Source organism: Mytilus galloprovincialis, chromosome 6, assembly GCF_965363235.1.
Source record: "Mytilus galloprovincialis chromosome 6, xbMytGall1.hap1.1, whole genome shotgun sequence".
NCBI classification, from domain to species: domain Eukaryota; kingdom Metazoa; phylum Mollusca; class Bivalvia; order Mytilida; family Mytilidae; genus Mytilus; species Mytilus galloprovincialis.
In genome coordinates, this window is record NC_134843.1 from 39,596,527 (window position 1) to 39,623,803 (window position 27,277).

At 30.5% G+C, this 27,277-nt stretch overlaps 1 protein-coding gene across 1 annotated transcript; it reads left to right on the forward strand.

Annotated features, from left to right (window-relative positions):
- Positions 1-3,182: 3,182 nt before the first annotated feature.
- LOC143079545 (large neutral amino acids transporter small subunit 2-like) lies at positions 3,183-26,909 on the forward strand. Its single transcript, XM_076254953.1, has 10 exons — positions 3,183-3,957; positions 5,552-5,677; positions 10,448-10,547; positions 12,015-12,059; positions 15,013-15,136; positions 16,648-16,751; positions 18,425-18,521; positions 18,964-19,113; positions 20,111-20,288; positions 21,537-26,909. Exons 1-10 carry the CDS (start codon positions 3,471-3,473, stop codon positions 21,599-21,601), a joined length of 1,476 nt encoding a protein of 491 aa, XP_076111068.1. The 5' UTR covers positions 3,183-3,470; the 3' UTR covers positions 21,602-26,909.
- Positions 26,910-27,277: the final 368 nt, after the last annotated feature.

The window sequence follows — 27,277 nt, forward strand, 5'->3', positions numbered from 1 at the left end:
ACGACCATACGCCATGACAAAAAAATGCTAAAGAATGGAGAACAGATCCTGCTCTACCGTATGGACACCCGTCGTGTTAATCCTATAACATACGTTGAATTGTATTATATATGTCTCTTGTTATATAACGTGATCAGTAGACATTATATTCGTAAACTGGCATAAAAATCATGATGCCAATCTAAATAATTTAATGCAATTGGGAGATGGAAGTAAATTACTATAAACAAATTAAGTTCAAATAACAATGATTTTTTTTAAACCCGACACTAAAAAGCATTGTGCAGTATATTTAACGCACATTGCGGACAAGACTATCAAAATCTGCAATTATTCTATATTATACCCGAGGATGATATGAGAGACATTTGACTCAGTTATATATATATGCACATTTATATAGTATCTTCGAAGTTTCTGCCTCTTTTTAAGCCATGTACATAGATTAGAAATGTTTTAAAATTCGGTCAAATTTATGAGGGAGAATCTTAATATTATAAAAGAGCATATTACTGAGGAATGTTTTGAAGGTACTTGAAAAAAAGGGGGAAAAACGCGGCGCGATAACGGCAAATATGACAAATAACCACTACATACGACGAGGACAAAAGAAAAAAAAATATTAGATACATATGTCTTATGAAAGTTTATGTTTGAAGTTTTAGATCTGTGACCAAAAAAAAAAAAAGAAGAAAAAGTGGGCAAATAAGATACACGATATATACATGGTTCGAAAAAGATAGCATCAGAGAGCAACAAAATAGCCATAAAAGGAAGACATCATTATGTCCAACAAATAAGAGACCAAAAAGACTAGCATTAATTAGTCCACAAACTATAAAACAAATACGAAATATGATACTCACTAAAAACAGGTGTACATTCAGGAGGTCCCAACAGGGCCTGTACTTCCTGCCTAACTTTTGCCAGTGATTTTTCCGATTATTTATAATTAATGATAAAAAAAATGCAGAACATGCAAAAGGGACAATCAGAAATTAAAAGAAAAACAGACAATACATCGTGACTAAAATTAAAGGCAAGAAAAGACAAAACACTAAACTACACAGAAAAAAATAGACAGAAAACCAGAAACCACACCCATATTCGGGGACGATGTCTGGTGCTCAAGAATGCCCCGAGATGTATGTGACTACGCCACGGTTACAATTATAACACATCCAGGTCAGCTGTTACATGGATATTTCATAAAAGTCAAGGCATCTATGAAATTGTTCCAAAGGCCGACTGTTACCTAAATAGGTGTTTAATCGCAGTCATTATTGTGATCATACAGGTGTAAGGGGAACAACTCTAAGAATTCTAACATATCTTAGAATAGAAATGTTCAAAGTTGTCACATATCCTTAGAACATGTATATTTTCAATTAAAAGGGTTTAAACGCCCTCTTTGACAACTTTTCAAAAATATTTGATGGCAAAAGGAATGATATTAACCTGATCCATACAAATTCCAAAATTTAAGATATTTATAGACTTGTTCGTTATCCAATAATCCTGCCAGGAAAATAGCTGTTGGTCCAAAGGAGCATTAACTGTCAACTCTATGATCATCGATTTATATCTAAAGACTCTAAGAGAAAAATAAAGAAATACCTAGATATATATATAATTAACAATGCTTTGTTGGTATTTTACACTATGTATTCAGTTATGGAATATCGACTTTAAATAAAACTTTGAATTGAATTGTATTGAATCTGGGAATAGTATATCTGTCAATATATATGTTTCTGATTGAATTGATCGACCAACCATTGACACTACCTCCATGAACGCCGATGTAAAGATAAATAGAAAAGACAGACGTGCACGTGCAATTTTACTGCTAATGACGACTTTTCTAGGTCTGTTTGATTTCAGATTTTAGATTGGAAAATATTTAAATTATCATATTTTTACTTGTATTAAACTGATTTTTTTTAGTTTAAACAGTACCTGTTACCTGTTACCTAGTCTTTATCTTCCTCCTCTAGCAGGAGCTTCGCTTCTATAGCGTAATTCCAATTTGCACCCTTATTTGCACCCTAACCCTTACACACGGGGCACTCATAAAATCAGTATACGTAGGTAGTTATTATAATAATTTATATAACAGTAACATATATACAGCATGCGGACTAATCCATCACCATGTAAACGTAGTTAACTATATATATTACACAGTCCAATCGTTATTAAATCAGTATTTATTAATGAAAAATTACAAGATAAATATTACAATGTTACATAACGTTCAAATATGGGATTCGGAAACAAGTTTGGAAAAACTTTAATAAATCCGTCTCCAGGCTATTTTTTAGTGTTGGGGGGGGTTACTGAATAAACGTTCAAATTTGTCTTTCCAACGACTCCTTTTATTCAGAGTTGATATTGTTTCCTTGCAACGTACACGCACATTGCCACTATTAAATGGTAAAATTAAACCTGTTAAAAGTTGCCGCATTAATACAATGCAAATGAGGTGCAACGGTGTTTTTTATTCAGCTTATGTTGACAAAATGGATTTGAACTGATCGGATGCTAATAGGGAATACTATTTTTCTTTTGATGTCTTAATCGTAGTTAAATACCTTTTCCTGTGGCCAAGATGTTTGTTATATAATAATTTATTTGCCAGATACACCCATATGGATCAAGCAAACACAAATACAAACATATACATAATTCAGAAAGTTAAGACTAAAATACAAATATAACAGAAATAAATTGTTATGTAACCTTTGATGGACATGGACCTCATTTTCGCAATTCTAAAGATTGCTTCATAAATTCACCAACTTCTGTCAAAACACAGGATTTAGAAGTAGTTTCAGCTTTGAAAGTGGTTGATAATGGTATTCATCATCAAGTTTATAACAAAGTTTATATAACAGTTGTGATACATACCACTCAGCTGAACAAATGTTTGCTGACTTTGACCATTGCTGTGACAAAGACTTGAAAAGACGACGGTCAGAAAATATAAATTCTTGAAAATACACGTTGGATAATAAAATTAATCTTATCTTAAACAAATTTTCTCTTTCATTTAAATTATTACATTTCTTATTCAGTTTGGGTTTTTTCTGGTGTTTTGTGTGTTACAAGCTTGTTTATCGTTTCTTGATGATGCAATATATTCATGAATGAATATTTAGTCATTGTGCGTAAATGGTAGTAAAATTAACCTACTTTTTGATTGGATAATAGTAGTACAGATCACGTGACGTCAACAAACATACACAGGAAGCATGTTTTCTCGATAGTTTCATCATCGTCCCGCGCTATGTGTAGATCGACAACTAAATACTTCATGTGGATGATAAAATTAGATAGAAACACAACTCTTTAGATATTTTAAAGAATTTAATTGTTCTATTTTTGTCTGTTAGTGTTCTCCTCAACAGTTAGCAAGTGACTTTTGTTATCATATTATAAATTACTATACACGTGTTTACAAAACCAACATGACAAAAAACAGTAATCTTATGAATGGAACTCGATCGTCTGATTCAGATTCGTCGAGTGATTCGGGCAGTGCTATTAAATTAAAAAAGGAACTTGGACTACACAATGGAGTGGCTATCATTGTTGGTGTAATCATAGGCAGTGGAATTTTCATATCACCAAAAGGAGTTTTACTTGAATCTGGTTCAGTTGGACTGTCACTCATAGTTTGGCTCATTTGTGGACTAATTTCGTTAGTAGGGGCAATTTGTTATGCAGAACTTGGTACAATGATTGTCAAGTCAGGCTCAGACTATGCCTACATTGGTGAAGCATTTGGACATCTGCCTGCATTTCTGTATTTGTGGGTAGCTCTTGTGGTAATTATCCCCTGTGGTAATGCCATTGGGGCCTTGACATTTGCAGCATATGTTTTAGAACCAGTGTTCCCATGTGATGGTGGACCCCCAGAGACAGCAATGAGATTACTAGCAGCTCTTTGCATTAGTAAGTATATGAATATGATTACCACCTCAGCTTGATGTCCATCATGATCACTTGGGACTCCCAATGGGGGGACTATTACATGTATAATATTATAGTCTCAGTTGCAATGATCACTAATCAAGCATTAACAAGATGGTATCATACTGTGCATATAATAAAGGGCTGGTTGTCTTCTTGTCTCATGGGGTTCACTTATCTCTATTTATGCATAAATGAGGGGGGGGGGGGGGGTAGGAGGGATCCTGATCTCGAAATCCCAGACTTAAAAACAAGAAATTCTGAATTTCCGTGGCTTAAAATTGAATCCTGAGGTTCCCAATATTTAAAAAAAAAGAATTCATGGAAATAAACATTTCAAATGCTTTTATATTGAATAATACATATATTCTTATTTCATTTGAAAAAAAAAATATTTTAATAGAATTGTTTGTTGTCACAGATGAGTGCTAATGTTTTTGAGAAAATTTGTAAGAAAAGAAATTTAAAGAATCATGAGAAACATATAAATTTCATGTAAGCCTTCAATCATTAATGTGATTTAAATTGATTGCAAGCCTACATGTAAGTCTAATATAAATTTAAGAATTTATTTATTGTGGTACATGTATGTGCCTACCCAAATTCTTTATTGTCCTGATTTGAAGAAGTTTTTTTTTAATCAGATAGGCATGAAGACTAATAAACATCTGATACTTCAATTTCTTAAAAAAAAAATTATGTACAGGTCTACCCACTGTCTAAACCTTGAGTAGGGTTTGGGCAAACCAAAATATTTTTAATTGTGGCCTTATGATCTCGCATCATTCTAGAATTTAAAGCATATTTGTGAATATAAATCAAAAACTTAAAAATTCTGTTAAAAGATACAATATTAATGTAAACTGGAACTTGGAATAATCCTTAACTGAACTTTTATAAAGTTTTTCCATTTATTGAAAATTTTTTTTTTAAATATCCATCAATCATTTCTATTTGATGATTAATTTTAATGTTATTAAAAAGAAAAAAAAACTTTTATGTTGGGTAATAGTTTTTTGTCCCAATGAAACATTTTTTTCTATTGAATATCAAATTGGAAGAGTTTTTAAACTGTTATTGTATTATCCATGTTATTCCATTTAAAAGACACCTTAAAAGAATGTTTTTATACAAAAAGTATCAGGGATCACCTTAGGCTACACTGTTTTAAGGAAAAAGGTTTCTTTATCCCTCATTTTTTTAGTTCTATTCTTTTCTACTGCATGTTTATTAGTTTATTTTGAAGTTAAGGAAAAGTTAATTTTAAGAAAAAAAAGTTGCTGTTAAATGTATATATTCAAAATTTGACCTTATTGTAACAGCAACTGTACAGGAAACATTCAAGGTTGGAGTTTGTAAAAAAATTACATGTATCTAAATTATAAGTTGGCTTCAGTGATTATCAATGAAGGCAAGCCCTATTCTTTTTTGTTATTTTTGTTAAATTCCCTGTAAATTCAACAACATGTACATGTAAGCCACCATCCTTCAAAAAAATAATCAAGGGAACAAAATTGAAGGGGTATTTTAAATGTTATAATTAGAGATTCATAACTTTATCTCTTTTCTTCTTCAGCAATTCTCACCTACGTCAACTGTAAAAATGTGAAATCAGCAGCCTTAATTCAGGATATCTTCACAGCAACGAAAATAATTGCCCTTGTCATGATCATCATCATTGGAATCGTCTTTATGTTCAAAAGTAAGTACCAAATATCATTGCCCTCGTCACGATCATCATCATTGGAATTGTCTTTACATGTACAAATATATGTTCAAAAGTAAGTACCAAATATCATTGCCCTCATCATGATCATCATCATTGGAATTGTCTTTATGTTCAAAAGTAAGAACCAAATATCATTGCCCTCATCATGATCATCATCATTGGAATCGTCTTTATGTTCAAAAGTAAGTACCAAATATTATGCCCTCATCATGATCAATTTTCATCATCACTGGAATTGTCTTTACGTATGTTCAAAAGTAAGTACCAAAGATCATTGTCCTCGTCATGATCATCATCATGATTCATCGGAATCGTCTTTATGTTCAAAAGTAAGTATCAAATATCATTGCCCTCATCATGATCATCATCATTGGAATCGTCTTTATGTTCAAAAGTAAGTACCAAAGATCATTGCCCGTGTCATGATCATCATCATGATTCATCATGATTCATCGGAATTGTCTTTATGTTCAAAAGTAAGTACCAAATATCATTGCCCTTATCATGATCATCATCATTGGAATTGTCTTTATGTTCAAAAGTAAGTACCAAATATCATTGCCCTCATCATGATCATCATCATCGGAATTGTCTTTACATGTACAAATATATGTTCAAAAGTAAGTACCAAATATCATTGCCCGTATCATGATCATCATCATTGGAATTGTCTTTATGTTCAAAAGTAAGTATCAAATATCATTGCCCTCATCATGATCATCATCATTGGAATCGTCTTTATGTTCAAAAGTAAGTACCAAAGATCATTGCCCTTGTCATGATCATCATCATGATTCATCGGAATTGTCTTTATGTTCAAAAGTAAGTACCAAATATCATTGCCCTTATCATGATCATGATCATTGGAATTGTCTTTATGTTCAAAAGTAAGTACCAAATATCATTGCCCTCGTCATCATCATCATCGGAATTGTCTTTACATGTACAAATATATGTTCAAAAGTAAGTACCAAATATCATTGCCCTTATCATGATCATCATCATTGGAATCGTCTTTATGTTCAAAAGTAAGTACCAAATATCATTGCCCTCGTCATGATCATCATCCTCGGAATTGTCTTTATGTTCAAAAGTAAGTATCAAAAAGCATTGGCAAATTGCCCTCATCATGACTATGATCATCATCATTGGAATCGTCTTTATGTTCAAACATAAGTACCAAATATCATTGCCCTTGTCATGATGATCATCATCAGAATTGTCTTTACATGTACCGGTATGTTCAAAAGTAAGTACCAAATATCATTGCCCTAATCATGATCATCATCATTGGAATTGTCTTCATGTTCAAAAGTAAGTACCAAATATCATTGCCCTTGTCGTGATCCTCATCATCGGAATTGTCTTTACATGTATGTTCAAAAGTAAGTACCAAATATCATTGAGTTTTAGTTCAATATTTATGTCAGAAAAAAATGTCCTTTGAAAGAAGGATGTAAAATAATTTACATTTTGAACCCTACAAAGATACATGTTTGTATAGCAAGATGTGGTATGAGTGCCAATGAGACAACTCTCCATCCAATTCAAAATTTATAGAATAAAACCTATATAGGTAGAAGTATACAGCCTTCAACATGGAGCCTTTGCTAACAATGATCTGTATCTCCTGACAAATGTAATTGGTGTTTTCAAACCCCAAAACATGATTTTTGATTGATTGATTGCAATTTGTTTATTGCATAGGCAGATCCAGGGGGGTAACCTGAGGGCTTCTTTTTGTGGTTGATTATATAGGGAATCACTGAAGCATGACTGGAGCAAGTGCCCCCCCCCCCCCTTTATGAAAAGTTCCAGATCTGCCACTGTATTGTTATGATTGTCAGGCTCATTTATCTTTGAAATACATTTTCTTACCCATTTCCCATTATTTTCAATTTATAACTATAAAAAACAGTCCTTCAAACTATACCTAAATAATAGCTTTATATGCAGCAATGCATAGGACTGAATAATATTATGATTTAGGGTGTATATATTAAGTCATTTAAATTTTCTTAAGGCATGTTATGTAAACTCTTTAATATTCAATCTACAATGTATACTTAATTTACAGCTTTGTACATGTATGTTTGCTTGAAGGTACAATCCAAAATATGAAGTTTTTATGATATATTGTTTATTATTTTTTTTATTCTTTTTAATGATGACTCAAAACTGCAGTTTGAAATGGTTTGGGGCAATGTAAAATAAAAAATAAAAAATTGAATACCAAGGGTTTTTTTTCAGAAAAAAATAATTCTTTCAGAAATATTGTACTTTTGCATTGTCTTTAGATATAATTGCATGATTTTGGTTAATGATTTTTTTAAATGCAAAATGAAAACTTTAGAAATATAAATAAAAATTTTGATACATTTAAATGAGCATGTAAAATTGAGAATTGAAATGAGGAATTCTTCAAAGAGGCAGCAACATGACCTAAGAGCAGAATGCTGCCCAAGGTCACCTATGGGTCTTAACACGGGGAGAAAATCCCACACCGGGAGTTAGGTTTTAGCTGACCCCTAAACAAAATGCGATTTATTTTCAAGACTTTCGCAAATGGAAAAATATCGTGAACAGAAATTGCCTCAAATATGTTGGACTTTTTTTCCCAACCTCAACTACTCAAGTAAATTTGAAAATAACAAAATTTAAATGGATGTGAAATGGGCTAAAAAGGGCTAAATGCGAAATAAAGTATCCTCAATAATAAGTTTGATTCTTTTCTGTAAATTGTTAGGCTGCAGATGTATTTTTATCCAGCATTCTACATTATACAGAAGGAAAAGTATTTACCAAGTCAGAAAAATGATTTGGTTTTTGGTGTTTTAAAGCCACTCTCAAGCACCGCTATTTCGTAGCAGCCAGTTTTTATTGGTCGATGAAGCTGGAGTGCCCGGAGAAAAAACACCCATGTTTGATAGTAAAACTGACATTCCTAGTCAATTAAATTTAGATTGGAGTCGAGTGCATCCACACAAGCAGGGTTCGAACTGACACAACCTCAGTGTTGACTGGCTAGTGATTACAGTAGTAACAACTTACACCACTGTCACCAAGGCCCCATTAGGAATCTGACAGTTATTGGATTATGAATGACAAACATATAAATTTTTTTTTACATTTTTGTTTGTTTACTTTTTAATTGGCTGACATATAATTAATTTCTGCGCAGTATCTATTTTAGCCTTGTTCAGTGGGAAGAACATGTTTTTCCTTCCTGCAAGATACAGCTGTATGTAATGACAAACCACCTTCACAACCGAAATGTTTTTAAGATGTAGAATAATAAAATAAACATCCTTGGATCAAGGTAGAATATAATATAATTCTTACAAACAACTTCCGCTGCAAAACTTTAAATACAATTATTTCTGAAAGGAGACTCCATGTTTATTATTATTCGGATGACTTTGTTGTCTGATAATTTATATTTATGTGGAGCAGGATCTGCTTACCCTTCCGGAGCACCTGAGTCTGAGATCACCCCTAGTTTTTGATGGGGTTTGTGTTGCTTATTCTTTAGTTTTCTATGTTGTGTCATGTTTTCTATTGTTTGTCTGTTTGTCTTTTTCATGTTGCCCCTTTAAATGTTGATTTTTAAAGTTTTGTAGATAGTGTAAATTACAAAAATTATCAGTAACACAGAGAGTAACCATAATATAACTTAGCTTGCAAACTGGCAATGTTTTTACCAGATCTAACTATGTTTCATTGATTAAATTGGTATTTATGGAAAAGAAGATTCCTCTTTAACAAACTTCTTTTAGGTTTAAATCATAGTGTATGATTGTGTCTATCTGAAAGCCAACAGATTCTTTTCCTTTTTTTTTTACGTAATGCTTATGCTATTACAGTAATATTACATAATACAGTTTGACTTTTGCCACAAATATATTTTGTCAGATTTTTGGGGCACAGCTTTTTGTGCATTTACGTATCTAAAACTACACACAAGGTCAAAGTTATTCCTGTATCTAATGTACTCAAAATATGACTGATGATCTATGAAAAAAAATGGTGAGGTTAAAATTGTGTTAAAAAATTCACTCATTTTTGAAAGATATTCAGTTTAATAGGGACAACATCAAAAAATCAATGAAGGATAATAATAAATCATTTTCATCTCCAGAAATTGGTTTCCATTCTTAAACTTACGTTTGCATAGGCAGATCCAGGGGGGGGGAGTGGGGGGGGCCTCCCTTTCGTGGGAAAAATTTGTTTGATTATATAGGGAATCACTGAAGCATGACTGGAGCGGGCCCCCTTAAGAAAAGTTCTGGATCCGCCACTGGTTCGCCTCATCCAAATGTTATGAAACTTATACACACTGTTTTAATATTACCACCAAACACAAATCAAAGTTGAATTTGGTGGCATCACATTCACTGTTCTTTTATAAACAGAAAAATTGCTATATTTGATGGAAATTTATAATGGGGGAATCTGTGTCTATTGGATAAGTTCATCTTTATTTTTTTGTCCTATATGTAGAAAATTCAAGTGCAAAATTCCATTAAGAGTAAGATGAATGTGTTAGTAAGAAATTCAAAACAAAAAATCCCATTTGAGGAGGGGTTAATAATATTTATTGGTCTTGGAAAGTCACAGACTATTTCAAGCACAGTTGTACTTAAACTATGTTTCTGAGGAGCTTGATCCGGTTTATTATTTTTTTTCATATATGAACCCAGAAGGTAATCTCTTCAACCATGTTTACCATTTGTATCTTTGCAGGTGATAGAGAAAGTTTCCAAGAACCATTTGAAAATTCCACAACATCACCAGGCAAATTTGCATTAGCTTTTTACTCAGGATTGTATTCCTATGCTGGATGGTAAGATTCAAATTTTACAACAGCATATTAAATTAAATTTACAATTTATCTACGAATGTAAATCTTAAAAGAATACTTAAAAATATACAGTTTTAAAGATTTTCTTCAAGAAACACTGGAAAATATCACCATTTTAAGACCAAGCCAAACAAAATTTCATTTTACTTATGTTCCTTACAAAATTCTAAGGAAAATGTAACCACCCCTATTTTACTAATTTAGGTGCCTCCTATCCCCTCCATGAATTCATTTTGGAACAGACTTATAAGAAATTTCACTTCTCACTCTCAGCGAGACATTTTCCACTGTTCCATGAAACTTAAAGTGCTTGTGAATAATTTTACAGAAAAATAGGTATTTTTTACTTTCACTGAAAAATAGTGATGCATGAAGTTACTTGAATAATAAAATCCCTCTCTGTGTCCAATTTAATCTCCAACGCAAGTAGCTAAATATAACAACTGAACTGTAAGGGTAACAGAAGAAGTAAACATTTTCCTTGATAGTCAGAAAAGCATGTGATTAATTTTTTATAAATTCTTGACAATATACCACACACTGGTACTGTGCATGAATTATTATTTATTACTATGATAATACATGAAAATGAGGACCATTTGGTGCACAAATTTAGTTAGTCAATGAGGCGACACTTTTTCTAAATCATCATCCACATAACTAAAGAATGAACATCCTTTTGGCTTATAATTAGTACCATAATGTAATGGTGCAAAATTAAGCTGTAAATGCATGACTTGATTTAGGCCAAAAAAGTATAGATATTTCTGGACTTCAACAGTGCTGACCAAAAACTCCACAACTTTAACTAGGCTTAACCTTAAATTTACATACAATGTGTAAGTGTATACTAGGAAAGACATAAAGTTATAATGCCAGATTGGTTAAAACGCCAGAAGTATCACAAAATTACAGTTGGTAGTAAAGAAAACTGAACTTTTAAAAAAATGGATGTAGACAAATTTTGACAATTCCAAAAAAAGGCTGCCAATTCATGCAAATCAATTTTTATACCCACCTACAATATAGAAGAGGGGCATTATATTTTCTGGTCTGTTCGTTCATTGGTCCGTCCGTGGTGTCTGTCTGTCTGTCCTGCTTCATGTTTCAATTTTTGGTCAAGGTAGGTTTTGATAAAGTTGAAGTCTGAACAACTTGAAACTTAGTACACATGTTCGTATGATATGATCTTTATAGTTTTAATGCTAAATAAGAGTTTTTATCCAAATTTCACGGTCCACTGAACATAGAAATTGATAGTGTGTGTGGGGCAACCACATACTGTGGACACATTCTTGTTACTAAAGTTTTAGAAAAGAAACCTTTTTAAAAAAAATGTAAAATGTAGTTAACTGTTACCTAAGAAGGTTTTTATCTTTGCCATGGCTTTTTAGTGCTAGTCTTAACTGTTGTATGCAGATTTGAAGTTATAATTTATTTAAATTTCAGGAATTATTTGAATTTTGTAACAGAAGAATTAAAAGACCCATATAAGTAAGTATAGTGACAGTACTGCAGTCTGCACCAAAATCCACTGGCAAGAAGTTAGGCTGGTGACCCTTAAAAAAAATTGTTAGACCAGTAGAAAATTTGGACCAGACTAACAGGAAAGAAAATCAATAGTTTTTATTTACTCAAACAGTTAAAATGACTTAAGTGGAAATTTTGGAAATTTTATCATAAATGGACAGCCTTGACCTACTTTCAGACAGTTTTATTTAGATTGACTGAAAGGTAAGATGCACCATGCTGAATTATCACCAAGTATTTGATAAAGAGTGTCATTGTCAAATGTGTGTAGATAATCCACAGAGGTACTACTACAGTAACTGATATTAATGTCTGCAATGGTCAAAGTGCCCTCATCATAAACAGTTATCATAAGCTTGACAGCAGTAATTGTGAACCCGATTTTGTTTTTGGTAATATAGTCATGAGTATGTTTGCATATGCTGTGGATAAATTAGGATAAAGAAAGAAAATCAGTATCTGCTACAAGGACAAGTAGATACTGTTTTAAAGTTAATTCTGAAGGTTTTTCAGTCTACCATTAAAGCAATTTAGAATTGTATAGTTTTAACCAATGATTAATTTATTGCATATTTTTTTTCTGGAAATTTGAAGTACACTTGAACTAAGTACAGTCTGTGACAAACTGTTTTAGGTTTGTGTGATTGAAAAATAAATGTGACATTTTCTTATATATATTTTTAACTAAAATATCTAAAAAATTCTGTCTGACTGAATGAAATTTTGTCAGTCAGACAGAGTTTAGGATACACTACATTGTATGTTACTTATGCATCCTCTTTCTCATACATGTCACATGACCTTATAATTCAGCACAGGAAATGTTGCATTTTGGGAGATTTATTAGAATGCAGTTTTAATATCAGCAAAGATTATTGGAAACGTCTGTAGTATAATAATACTCCTTACACTTTCTTAAACTAAAAACCAAATATGTTTAAAGATTTGTTTTCATTATATTTTTACGGAAGAAAGCTTAAATTACAAAATTTAGAAAAAATGTTAGAAGGTTAAAAATTACAATGAGTAAACTATGAAGTTGAAAAACATAAAAAAAAGAAGAAATAGATTTTTTTCAATCGAACATGCAAATTATCATTTTACAAGGAATTTTGTTGAATCTGGAATAAATTAGCATTCTGGAAAATTGATAAGAATATCCGATGGAAATTAATCCAATCATTGAGGGTTGGCCATGCCGTATAGATTACTTTCACGGCCATGCGGTACAGATTAATTTCTCAAGGAACTAACTGACCCTCCACACATGGCTAACCCTCCATAATTAGATTAGTTTTCATTATAAATTTTCTTATGAAATTTTTCGAGAATTCTGATTTATTCCAAATTCAAATAATTCTTTGTTTGTTACAATTCATTGTTTAATTTGAACGTCAGATGAACTCCTTATAGGACAATGTTTTGTTTTGTTTTTGGTCTGGAATTCAAAGATCTTAAGCTAGTTCGTTTTAAAGTTTCTTATCCTATTAAAAAACTCATATGAACATTGTTGAAGGTGAAACAAAAGTAGATACAAAAGCATTAGGTCAATAACAGCTTTTGTTTTGGTGAATATGTACAACATTAGAAAAGCATGACTTTATACCATAAATCAATATTTCCTAATCTGTATCAACATAGCATTGTATAGAATATCTTTGTTTATTTGTGTGTGTAAAAGGACAAGTATTTAAAAGAAGGATAAGACCGTGTTTCCTGTAGTGTTGTTTTGAATACTTTACAAAACAAAGATAATGAAACTTTTGGAATGTGTTTGTGTGAAATGCTGTTGATCAATTGGCTACATCTATAACACCTAAAAAGTACAATGCATATATTCAGCATCAAAAGTGTTAAATTCCCTTATTTTTGAATATTTGGTTACACCAGGTGAATCGGTTAGTACATGTAGTACCTACCAGCTGTCCAAATCAAGATCCTGTAAAAATTTCCATTCATTACTGAAAATTTTGGTTTTATCATTATTTTGTTGTTGACCATGCACTAATTTTTTTTTTGGCAGTCAATTGATATTATATAGGGACAAAAATATATGTTTTATTATCGCTATTTTGTGCATTTTTCCTTTGATCTTTTTTTGTGATAATTTTCATATCATGCTACTCGCTTGAGATGGAAAATTATCGCTAGAAACTAAGCATGCACGTGGCGTTGCTAACGAAATTGACATGAAATTGACAACATCGTCATAGGTAAAATAGCGATAAAAAGATTATCATTGCTCATCTCAACTCGATTGCCTTTCTCGCTTTCGTCTCCAGGCTCAAGCGAGAAAATCAATCTTGTTGAGATGATCACCGATAATCTATAAATATCTACCACTATACATGTATATGATTGTAGTGTCCAAATAAACTCATCAATGTTTTGCAAATTACCATATCCTGACGCCATATCAAATAGGGCAAATGTTCTGTGAATGGTACCTTAATTTGATTTAGAATCGGGGAGGACTTGACAAAGTTTAACAATAAAGCCTAAAGGAAATAAAAATAACAATTGTTCATCTTGAGAATTAACAGCCAGTTACAGAATACACATTTTATATAGATTTAAGAAGATGTGATATGAGACAACTCTCCAAACTCCATCCAAGTCACCAGTTGTAAAAGTAACCATTATAGGTGGAAGTACGGAATTCAACACTATACTTTGGCCATTGCTGGACACCTCAATTGTTCCTGTACAAGATAAATGTCTGATATCACAAATGAAAAAATATTTGTTGTATGACCTTATAAGTTCAAGTGTTACCAATTCCCAAATAGAGATAAGGTCTATTGATTTTTTTTTACTGCAAAACTTTTTATTCTATAGCATCATGGCCTAACTCAGTTCTGATGAATGTATGAAATCAGGAAAGCTAAAGCCATTTGTATAATTTTATATTTTTCAGAAATTTACCACGTGCAATAGGCATTTCAATTCCATTAGTGACGATTATTTATTTGTTAGCAAATGTTGCTTATTTTGCTGTACTGACACCTGCAGCCATGTTAGCATCAAATGCTACAGCAGTGGTGAGTATTAGAATTGATACTCTGTAATCAGAAATAATTTTTTTTTTTTTATGCAAATACTGCTGCTAGGCCGATACATGATACATATATTTATATGGAGCTTAACCCGATATCACAATAATATATTCGTCCTGAATATGCATGAAATATTTGCCACTGGACGTTAAGCAACCAACAATCAATCACAATGAAACAATCAATCACAATGATATATATGTAACATTTACATTCTGCCTTTAAAAATTGCAGTGATAATTGAAAGCATTAATTTCTGAATTCAGAATCTTTTTTATACAAATTCAAAATGTAGTGCTATTTTGACCATTGGTTGATGATAAGCAGAAACTTGGAGTGCTGTCATGCATGACCTTTAACTTTACTGAAAGACTTTCTAGTATTCTTAAACACCTGGCCATAGGTTTTCTTTATCTTCAAGGTATGCCATATTTAAGATTAAAGTAAGAAAACGTAGCTTTGTTGGGAATTTCTCAGTACAAGTGTTATTTGATGTTCTTTTTAGGTGTCTGATTAAGTTAACACCAAGAAGTTAAAAAAAAACTACAAATTTCAACAACTAAAATATTATAATTGAGACTGCACAATTGGCAGGAGTACCTAAATATGTCGTCTGCCCTGAGTAATCTGTGCAGATCCTTTTTCTTGTACTCTCTACTAACTTTATTATTTTGGTATATAATATACATGTACATACATGTAATGCTGTTTCCCTTAATTTGTTAATTTTCATATTTACTCTATAGTATTTCATAACATTAACAACATAATTGTTTTGTTTTACACTTATTATCAGGAATTGGTAATAAGGAACTACTACCAAAAATAAAGCTAAGCCAACGAAATTTTAAAAGTAATTTTACAAAACACGATTGGATAGGTGCACAAACAACATACATGTTAGATATTTTGGTTTATTATCTCAAAACATGTCATGTTTTGAAACCGATAAAAAAAACAGGTTAAGGTCATATTTAGCAATTTAGATAATCAAACATTAATCCATAATGAAAATCTGTCACATGGAAAAGGGAACTGAGGAATAATCTGTTAATGAAAGAGGAATTTTTTATCGAATGTCCTTTCTTTATCCATCATTTTAATTCCAGACTTTAAAAGTGATAATTTTTTTTGTCCATTTATGGGCATTATGTTTTCTGGTCTGTGCATCTGTTTGTGCGTTCGTCCATCAGTTCGACATTTCTTCTATCCGTCTGTCCCACTACAGGTTTAAGTTTTTGATGAAAGTGAAGTCCAATCAACTTGAAACTTAGCACACATGTTCCTTATGATATCATCTTTTTAATTTTAATGCCAAATTAGAGATTTTACTCCATTTTCACGGTCCACTAAACATAGAAAATGATGGTGTGGATGGGGCATTCGTGTACTATGGACACATTCTTGTTTTAATTTTTTATTGCAATGTTGAGCACAAGTAATCAGGCAATATGGTATAATTGATATATTTATATTACATCTAAATTTAATTTCAGACATTTGCAGAGAGAACATTAGGTGTCATGTCATGGATTATGCCTGTTTTTGTTGCCTGCTCAACATTTGGTGGCCTTAATGGTGCTATCTTCACATCAGCAAGGTAAACAAAAAGAGACACAGACTATTGTTATTCCACTTCCAAATAAATCTTTCCAAACTTTTCAGATTGAAAGATATATTAATATTTCTTACTCATTGAAAATACTGATACTACAATTTTGGTATGGAACTATGTAAACTATTGTTAATAAAGTCTTTAATATTAAAATTAATGGTCATTTTCTAATGTATTGAAGTACTGTTTATTCAACATGTCATTCAATAAGTTCATGACATTGACAATTTAAATAATTTTGAATGGTGTTTACCAAAACAAAGTCCTTTTAAATTAGTAACATATTGATTAACAAGATTGGAAAAGTTTGTTTTGATAAACTTTGGTGTTGAATTACTTTGCATGTTTGTTTACCATTCATTTTAAATATGAATGACCCAAATTGTTTTTTTTTCTTTCCAAAAATAGATTTATCAAATAGGAAAATTACAAACATGATAACATAGACATAAGTTCAAAAAAGGTCAAAAGCAGGTTTTGGCATAATATACTGTCTATAATTTAAGTTAAAGGAAAATATCTGATTTACTTACGAAATGCACGATAGTGCAGTCTTATAAATCTAATGAGTTTATTTTAGATTTATGAAGGAGGTTAACTGGAATTTACAGATGAAAATTTTATGAAACACACATTTGTTGCTTACATGGGATTTTATTAAGGGACGACATCAAAAGATCGATGTAGGATAAAAAACTTAAATCAAATAGTTTGGGGGTTGGGGGGTCAACATTGCTGCAAGTTTTGTTAATCTAAAATCGATTTTACACATATCCCTATTGGTCAATCAATTTTCCCAATTTAAGTTAAGAGGGGGGGTGTGGGGGTCAATGAAAAAACTATGTGTATTAAGTTTTTTATCCTTCATTGAACTTTTGATGTCATCCCTAAGCCTCTTATTCATTAAGTGGTGATCCCTATTAGTACAGACATTATAGCCCATTTTAGCGCTGAATTCACTGTTCACCTGAAATTGGTTTCACAAAAAAAAACTTAACGACTAAGATTGAGCATAACTTATGAACAATTCAGAATACTTACGATCAATCTTAGTTTTTTTGTGAAACCTGACTCTTGTATTTATGATTTTTTGTCTGTTTGTCTGTCTGTCAAAAAAATCTTTTCTAAACTCAAACACTTCCAAAATTTAGTTAGGAGGCCACTGAAATTCAAGAATATTTAATAAAAATAAGTTACTTCTAAAAATAATACACAAATTTTTAGGATACTTATATAAAATAGATATTACAATTAATTTATAAACAAAAAACAGCTTGTAATTATCTTTTAAAACAAAAAAGTTATGTAATTATTTCGAAAGGAAAAATACACCAACAAATCCGAATTTTGATCAGATATCTGTAATTTCGACCTCATTTTACACAAAAAGTAGCACATGAAGGTATATTTTTTATTACATATTTGATTTGATCAGGTAAAAAATATCCTTTATGCAAATTTTCATCAAAATTTAAATATGGGATCAAAACTGTATCATATGCCCTCTTAAAACACAATTTATTTATTTTAGAATATAAGACCATTTGAGAAAAGAATGTTTTTAGATTTTAACACAATAAAAAATGATCCATAACATACAGGTCAAGTTTGATTTAAATGTAGTAAAGTAAAGAAACATATTTTCACTTTTTTTGCAGATTGTTTTTTGTTGGGGCCAGAGAAGGTCACTTGCCAGGATTTCTTGCTACAATAAATATCAACAACTTTACACCAACACCTTCCTTAGCATTTGGTGTAAGTAGAATTAGATTATTGTACACTGTGCATTAAGATTACACATTTTCTGCATTAAGGTTATGGTCTAAGGGAGATAATCCTGAGGAAAATTTGATTATTCTGAAAAGATGAATAGTTTTGATGAACATGGAGATATGTCTTTTTAGGGTGTTTTGTAATTGCATTTCTTAGGACTATGTTGTATATCAATATTATTAAATTCAATCTTATGGAAAAATTGTAGAAAGGATGATCATGTCTTTACTGGTAGAAATGATAAGTTGAACATTTTAATTAATTCTCTCTGAAGAAGTTAAGAATATTACACGTAAATGAAATTTTGAATTTTATTTTCAATAGAATTAAAATATAAAACAATTCACATCACTTAGATTTGATATATTACATATAAGATGTAGATTCCTTATAGGCTAATGATATTCTTGTTATTTTTTTTCAGTGCCTCATGTCTCTTGTATATTTAACGTCAACAGATATCTATGCATTAATTAACTATGCCAGTTTTGTGGAGACAGGATTTATTGCTATCAGTATTTGTGGCCTGTTATATATGAGATACACTCACCCTAATGCACCCAGACCAATTAAGGTGAGAGTTTAAATTATATAAATATGGTAATGGTAAATCAGTTTACTAATTGTACATGAGTAAATGTTGTCATCTTACAATGGACATGTGTAACTGTTGTCATCTTACAATGGACATGTGTAACTGTTGTCATCTTACAATGGACATTTGTAACTGCTGTCATCTTTCAATGGACATGTGTAACTGTTATCATCTTAAATTGTTGTCATTTTACATTGTACGTGTGTAACTGTTGTTGTCTTGCATTGGACATGTGTAACTGTTATCATCTTAAATTGTTGTCATTATACATTGTACATGCGTAACTGTTGTTGTCTTGCATTGGACATGTGTAACTGTTATCATCTTAAATTGGACATGAGTAAATGTTGTCATCTTACATTGGACATGTGTAACTGTTATCATCTTAAATTGGACATGAGTAAATGTTGTCATCTTACTTTGTCCTTTTTTTATCATTGTTGATTGATCAACTTAAAGCTTCATGCATAGCTCTTTTTCTCAGTGAATAAGATATTTAGTCTATAAAAAATCTGTATAAATAAGGGGCATAAAATCTTCATTTGAGATATATACATTACAAGATGTAAAATCTGTGAAATTAAAAAACTATTGCGAGGTAAAAATACTAAAGCAAGTGGGTGAAGATTGCAATAATGAGGACTTGCATACTTATATATCTGTATGCAGATTTCCCCGAAATTGCAATAACAAATCTCACATTTTAGTCCATTCTTCAAAAATCGCAACAATAAATATACATAATAATTTCTGAATTCAGCCTGCACCAAAAACTTTTTCATCTACTAGTCCGGACACTAAATATCAAAACTTGTCCCTATAAAACTATATAAAATTTTGAAAATTTTCACTAGTCCGAATCTATATTTACAAGTCTGGGGCATCAGACTAGTGGCTAACGGCGCAGACTGTGAATTTACAGTATTCTTATAGCTTTGGAAGTTCTGTAATTTAATCCGCTGTATATTTCTTTCAGGTACATTTAGCATTCCCAATATTTTTCCTAATAATTTGTGCATTCCTGTTGATCGTTCCTTTGTTAGACAGTCCTAAGGAATGTTTTATGGGAATGATTGTTGTTGCCTCAGGCATACCAGTCTACATTCTAGGAGTATGTTGGGAAAAGAAGCCAAAGTCTTTCCTGTCTCTTTGTGGTGAGTCAAGTATACTGAGCAACAGAAAAAATGATGCACTTTAATTGATACACTTTTTTTTTAATATTTTTTATATCTGTTTGGTGAGTAATGTATTTGTATGCAATTTTCCTCTGTACATTTAGAACCAACCGTGCAAGACTCTTGGGGGTAGTCAAGGTCGTTAAAAAACACCCTTTAGTGTATATTTAGACTTCCTTTCAAAATTGATTTGACACAATATTAATCCCTTCTTATTTACAAAAGGTGTATTGTTCAAAATTTGTTTATGGGGAAATTATTATCTGACAAATAATAAATTTATTTTCTGTAGAAATTGAAAGCTTCATAGGGAAATATTATTTACATCAATACCTCTAAGGAGATCACTGGACATTAAAACAACAAAAATCAATCAATCACATTCCATGCCATGCAATGTAAATTGCTGTCATGTATATGTTAAACAGTTACGGAAAAACACCTATCTATACCCAATATTGACGGATCATTGGTCAGATTAGTAGCAAGGAAAAATTGTTCATAAATGAAGGATAAAAAACTTAGTCTGAGCCCAATCAGCAGCAAAAGACGCTGCAAAAACTTTATTCTTTGTATGCTAAGATTTAAAGTGTTCTGTTCTGAACAAAATATAGACAGGGCTATATCGAATGTAAAGTTTTCACTCTGATATTTATGGAAGAACCATTTTATTCTTCTCTGATTTGCAGAAAAATAGAAGAGAAGAATAACTATGCTTTGGTGATATTTATAGATTTAAAAACAAATTGCATGTTATGTTCAAATAATTACATTAGATGTATGTTTCATTATAATACTTTATTCTGATTGGCTAACTGCACATCACGTGTTATTCCGTAAGCAGTTGCATTGCTCAATACTACTTTTCATTCATAATACGCGTGGTAAAACAATAAAGTGCACAGGTGAATTAAATAAAAAAATATATAAAATTTGTGTTTTCATGACCATAGCTAAAAAATGTAATTATAAGTATTGAATGCTTCTTTTTGTAACTTTATAGGGTTGTAAGAGCGTTGACCGTGCGCACATTTTTAGAATGAAGCGCGGAAACAAAATGTACTTCGGTCAACGCTTTTACACCCCAATAAATTTACAAAAAGAAGCATTCAATTCTTAAATGATTCACATCTTCAATGTTCATTGTAATGCATTGAAGTAAAAAGGGAGGTCACTTGTGATATTTTAGATAAAAACATGCTCAAACTTTTAAAATTTGTATTTCAGATAAATTTTCAGTTTTGACACAGAAGATATTTGTGAGTGTTCGTGAAGAGTTGAAAGAAGATTAAAGGAAGAAATAGTACAGATATACCTCATGTGACTGTTATAGAGCAACGATATCAACATTATAAAATTTCAGATGAGATTTTTATTTGTTAAAATTTTTTTTTGTAAATCTAAGGTTCTATACACCTTGAAAAAAAAATATTCAAAAGTTACTTTTTTATAACATTCTTTCTTTGTAGAAGAAACATTTGTTAACTGAAAATTATTTTAAGATCATTTTATAGTAAAAGTTAAAAAAACAAGACTTGTTGGATAAAAACGAGCTGTGTTTTTAATGTTGTTAAAAAAGGTGTGGGAAAGTAAATTAAAGAAAAACCTTTGAATGACTATTTTTGCATTTATGAATATTTACATTGTTCATTTTATACTAAGCTTTGATTGTTATGGATCGGACATTTTGTTAATATTTATGAACTTACTAATATTATGATTTTTACAAATTGTCAGTAACCCTCTCATTGAAATCATTTAATTTGTCACCAAAAACTGTTTTCTTTAACTACGCAAACATTTGACTACTGCAATGTCAGATGATAAAATCTTATAATTTCAACTTTTGGCTTTTTTAGATTTATTAAATATTTTATGTTTCTGACTTTAACATAACCAAAAAAGCTGCAATTACCAACAGGAAACAATATCATATCTTTTAGGTTGAATGTCATATCTTTCTCGACCACGATGAACATCTTGCTGTTTTCCCCATTATTTTATTCATTCAATTGATCACACAGAATATTTTTTAAACTTAGTCAATTAGAAATTGTGTTCAAAATTTTACCAGGTGCAAAAGAAAATTATTTTCACCTTATTAGTTGAAATACATGTATATTTATAATCCTGTATAAGTACACAAGTTCAGATTTTTTTATGTGATGGTATTTTCTTTCATTACCTAGAGATATTTATTATTATGTAAAAGATTATGGACATTTCTTTTTGTGATGATTTTTTTGTTTTGTTTTGAAGGGTGACACTTTTAACATTCGATAATGTTTTTTTTTTACAATGCTTTTAGAATACCGGTACATCACTGCACAATTATGCAGAAAATCATAAAAATTGAATGTTGAAATGATGTCATCCGATGTCAATGTAAAATGCATAATTGAGCTCTAAGAAAATAAGCGTTGTATGAAATTTGTTTTGTTTTGTGGTGTGACGTGTTGTTATCATATATTGTTTCCAAATGTTGGGTCATATTTGTTAATTTCCATTGTTTTTTTTTGCTTTTTTAAATAATTAAAAAGATAAAAAGAAAACATACTGTTATATATGTAGGATTCAAAAGTGGGATTCTAAAACGTGATTGCCTATAAGCTAACGTCGAACATCTGCAATCTATCTTGATGTTTTACAGTCTGGTGGAAAATTATAAATTAAGGGAAAATAGTATTGCAATTTTGTTTTTTTAAGCCCTATTCAGAATAAACTATTGCTATTTCTTCTATTAAAGGAGTATGTAAATATGTATGAAATTTTTTTCAAAACCATTTAAATACTGCTCAACACAGTTTATTGATGTCAATATTATGTATATTGTTTGGCTACAGTTGCCATACAAATGTTAATGTGCCTTTTTTATACAGTCTGTCTCATTGTTTTTGTCAATTTTTTAATATATTTGTTTTATTTCTGATTTATGTTTTTGATTGTTGAATATTGAATATCTCTGGTTCATGGTATAAAAATGTAACCACAGAATTGTTTTGTAAATATTTCTTTAGAGACTTACTACTATAAACTGTAATATAATTTATTAGTTAATCAGAAGATTCTCTTATTTCCTACATATCAAATACCAATACTTTTAAGTAGCAGAAACATTTCTATAGATGATGTGTGTACTTGAATTTTTACCATCTAGCTGTAGTTAGAAAAAATTTAGCATGCTTTCCTTTAGAACTAGTCAAAAATTGTACCAAAACTTGAAGCTCAGCTATGTTTTTGACAATCAAAATTATGTTAGTTTTTCTCTTCTCGATAAAGGCATGTTGAATCAATATTTACATCGCATTTTTTTTATTTAAATGAGTATGCAACTCATAAACTTTACTTTCACATTCATTGGTGTAAAAATCCTTCTTGTCGTTGGTATTTGAAACAAAAGTATGAAATTTAAAACAGTCTTCACGTTGAACTGCTAAATCTACAGGCCTGCAGCTCAATTTTTGAAAATTTTTAGTTAGATTCTGTTGGCCTGTAGGTCTGAATTTTACAGGCCGAGAGCAATTTTACCAGCCTAGGCTGCCTGGGCTGCCACTCGTTGTGAAGGCTGTGAAAAGACCAATAAACCTTATATAACACCTTAACGTTTGCATGAAAAGGTGCTTCGCAAAATTTTCATGTGAATTCAAAAATGACAAATGTTTTAATTGTCATTTCCTGTCTTACTAGCATTTTCATTTCATTTGAAAAATATTAGATATTTTAAAGTTGAAAAAGATGATATTCTCATTGACATTTTCCATTTCAACTGTCCAACATAATTTTGGATGTCATTGTCTCATTTTGTGTTTACACATAAATTCAGATTCATTCATCTGACAGAAAAATCTCAATTTCATTTCATTATTCAAACTTATACAGTACAATTGTTGCTATTATATACAACCTGTACTGTACAATTGTTACTATAATATGAAAGTTGTACAGTACAATTATTGCTATTATATAAAACTTGTACTGTACAATTGTTGCTATAATATGAAACTTGTACAGTACAATTGTTGCTATGATACAAAACTTGTACTGTACAATTGTTGCTATTATATTAATAAAACTTGTACTGTACAATTGTTGCTATTATATTAATAAAACTTGTACAGTACAATTATTGCTATTATACAAATCTTGTACAGTACAATTGTTGCTATTATATAAAACTTGTAATTTACATTTGTTGCTATTATACAAAACTTGTACAGTACAATTGTTGCTATAAAATAATGACACTTTTATATTCCACTGCCTGTCTTATACCCATGGTGCCTGGTACTATTTTTTTATAAATTGTATAATTTTTGCTACTTTTACATATACATTGCATTTCTGTTGACGTTTTTTATGCAATCTAATAACTTAAATATCCAAAATTTGATGTCAAATAAAACATATCCAATCATATGTATTTCCCATTGTAAGAAACTTACCCAAAAAAGAACTGTATAAAATATGCCAGATTTTTAGTAACAGGCATCCACACATATATATTTTTCAATCAATAAATATCCTATCAATTCTAAATCGAAGATTTTTTTTGGTAAAGATTTGATTTACTGATAGATATAATATTTCAACAATTTTTTTGTAAATTGCTGTATATAGTTACTAACTACGCACATAAATATTAACGTCTTAAAATATATTAATAAAATTGTAACAATTTATATACATTTTAGGATTTAGTGCAATAAGGTTAAAGATTCTGCTTAAAGCATTATTATACCTGCATCAACGGCATCAGGTTAAATATAGTGTTCACTTACTGTGAATTCATTAATGTTCATTGGATAATAATTTTTGTGGATTTCGTGGGTAGAGGGGAACCACGAATTTAAATGCTCAACGAAATTACAAATGTTTTTTAAGCAATAAATGCAGACTTTGTCAAATCCATGAAATTGAATATCAGGGAACCACGAAAAATTGGTATCCACAAAAATTAATGATTCCACAGTATATCTGTTAGTTACCCTCCATTAGCTTGTCTATGTGTCCTTTATGTGTCTTTTATTTAATCTTAAATTCCCATCTAAAACTACTGGTTACTTTAAAAATTGGTATTAGGAAACGAGCTGTGCTCTAATATAAATTCATCTGCCTATATATTAATTTTTAATCGGCCAAAGGTGTGTCACTTTTGTACATTATGATTCTGAGATGATGTTGATGTAAGAGTCAAATTTTGAATATTCCGCTGTAAAGTGAAGTATTGGTTATCACTTTGCCTCCCAAACTACTAAATGAACATCCCTCAAACCTGTGCCACTACCTCCCAAGTATAGTGTAAATTGTACATTCTGGATGCAGTTTAAAATCAAATTTAGAAAGGAATTAAATAATCAAAATTAAGAATCACAATAATATTAGAAAAATACAGAATTGTTTCTGTAAAGTTATATCAACACGTTTCTTACTGAAAATTGCTGAAAGAATTTCAGCCAAATACACAGCAATTCTTCTCTTTGTATTATAAATATGCATCAACTACTGTAAGTGATGTCATATTTTTGATTTTTGCAAAAATCAAAACTTGCATTTTAAATATTTTTACGCATTATTATGCTTTTTACAGGAGTTGGTATAAGTATGCAGCATTTCTCCAAAATTTTGTATCCAGTTTTTTGGCTATTATTTGCATTTAGTATTCATATTACTCCATGGGATAAGAGTAGACATGCATTTCAGGTAAAACTTGTAGAATAACATTGACCATTTATCAAGAATTTTATTATGGAAATTATTTATTTATACCAATGGAAAGAATATCTGTTTGATAAGATTGCAGTTGCATTATGCATTCCTTCAAATTACAAATATATATACATATACCCAATTTTCAGTTGGTATATTTTGACTGTTGAATGAGTTACTAGCGAAACTACTGGTTGGAATTGTAATTACAAGGTCCACGTTATAGTTAGTTAGATTTGACTTTAGAGTTACCAACTTACCATACTTACCATACCTCGATTAATTTTTAAATCAAAAGCGGTCACTTTTTATAAATGGTCCAGCAAAGATAAGAATTTTTCTAATCAGCTGGCATTAGAATAGATGTTTACCAAGACTTTTTTGCAAAATATGTTTATTTTGATTTTGTGTCAAACTTATCTTTGAGATACTTTCTAGACGTGCATACAAATGTTTATGTTTAATATTATATAGTAAACAGTGTTTTACATCTAAGTTATAATTAATTAATGTCTTATTTTATGATTTGACGAAGGCTTTGATGTTTTGTTGAGGTATTTATAAATATGATAAAATGAAGAAAAGATAACATGTCTGTCAGATATTTTCTAAATTATATGTTTCATGCATTTGCAAGCTTTGTCATGGAAAGCTGAAAAAGAATAAAATTTCGTACCAACATTTAATAAATAATATATCCAAGCAAGTACCCTTTGCTCTGCTTCCTTTTTCTAAAAGTATAATATATATGTTACAAAAATCAACTAATTATTACTATTCAAATGCTTCCAGTTTATCTCATTAATATTTGCAAATACATGTAATGAATGCACTCACGTTTAATTATGTGGCTATCTTGGAGAAAGGAAAGAAATAAAACTATTCAAAATATGAGTTGTCTTTTGTTTTACTCTCAGAACACAACAGTTTTTCCTTGTATTTCTGCCTTATGTGGAACCAACATAAATCTTTCTTTTCTGTTGATAATAGACATACGTACATTTTTCTATAACAGAAAATTTGAGATACATTGTACTAGTATATTCAGAATTTATTTGAATTTTGAGATGGACTTTTACAACTCAAAATTCCCTATATTCCTATATATAAGAAGATTGTTTGACTGAATCCTCTCAAATTTTAGATCCCTTATCCCTTTATTTACTACGGAGATCCATTATCCCTTTATTTACTACAGAGATCCCTTATCCCTTTATTAAATACAGCTGTAGTGTGTTGACATCACACAAAACAATATATAT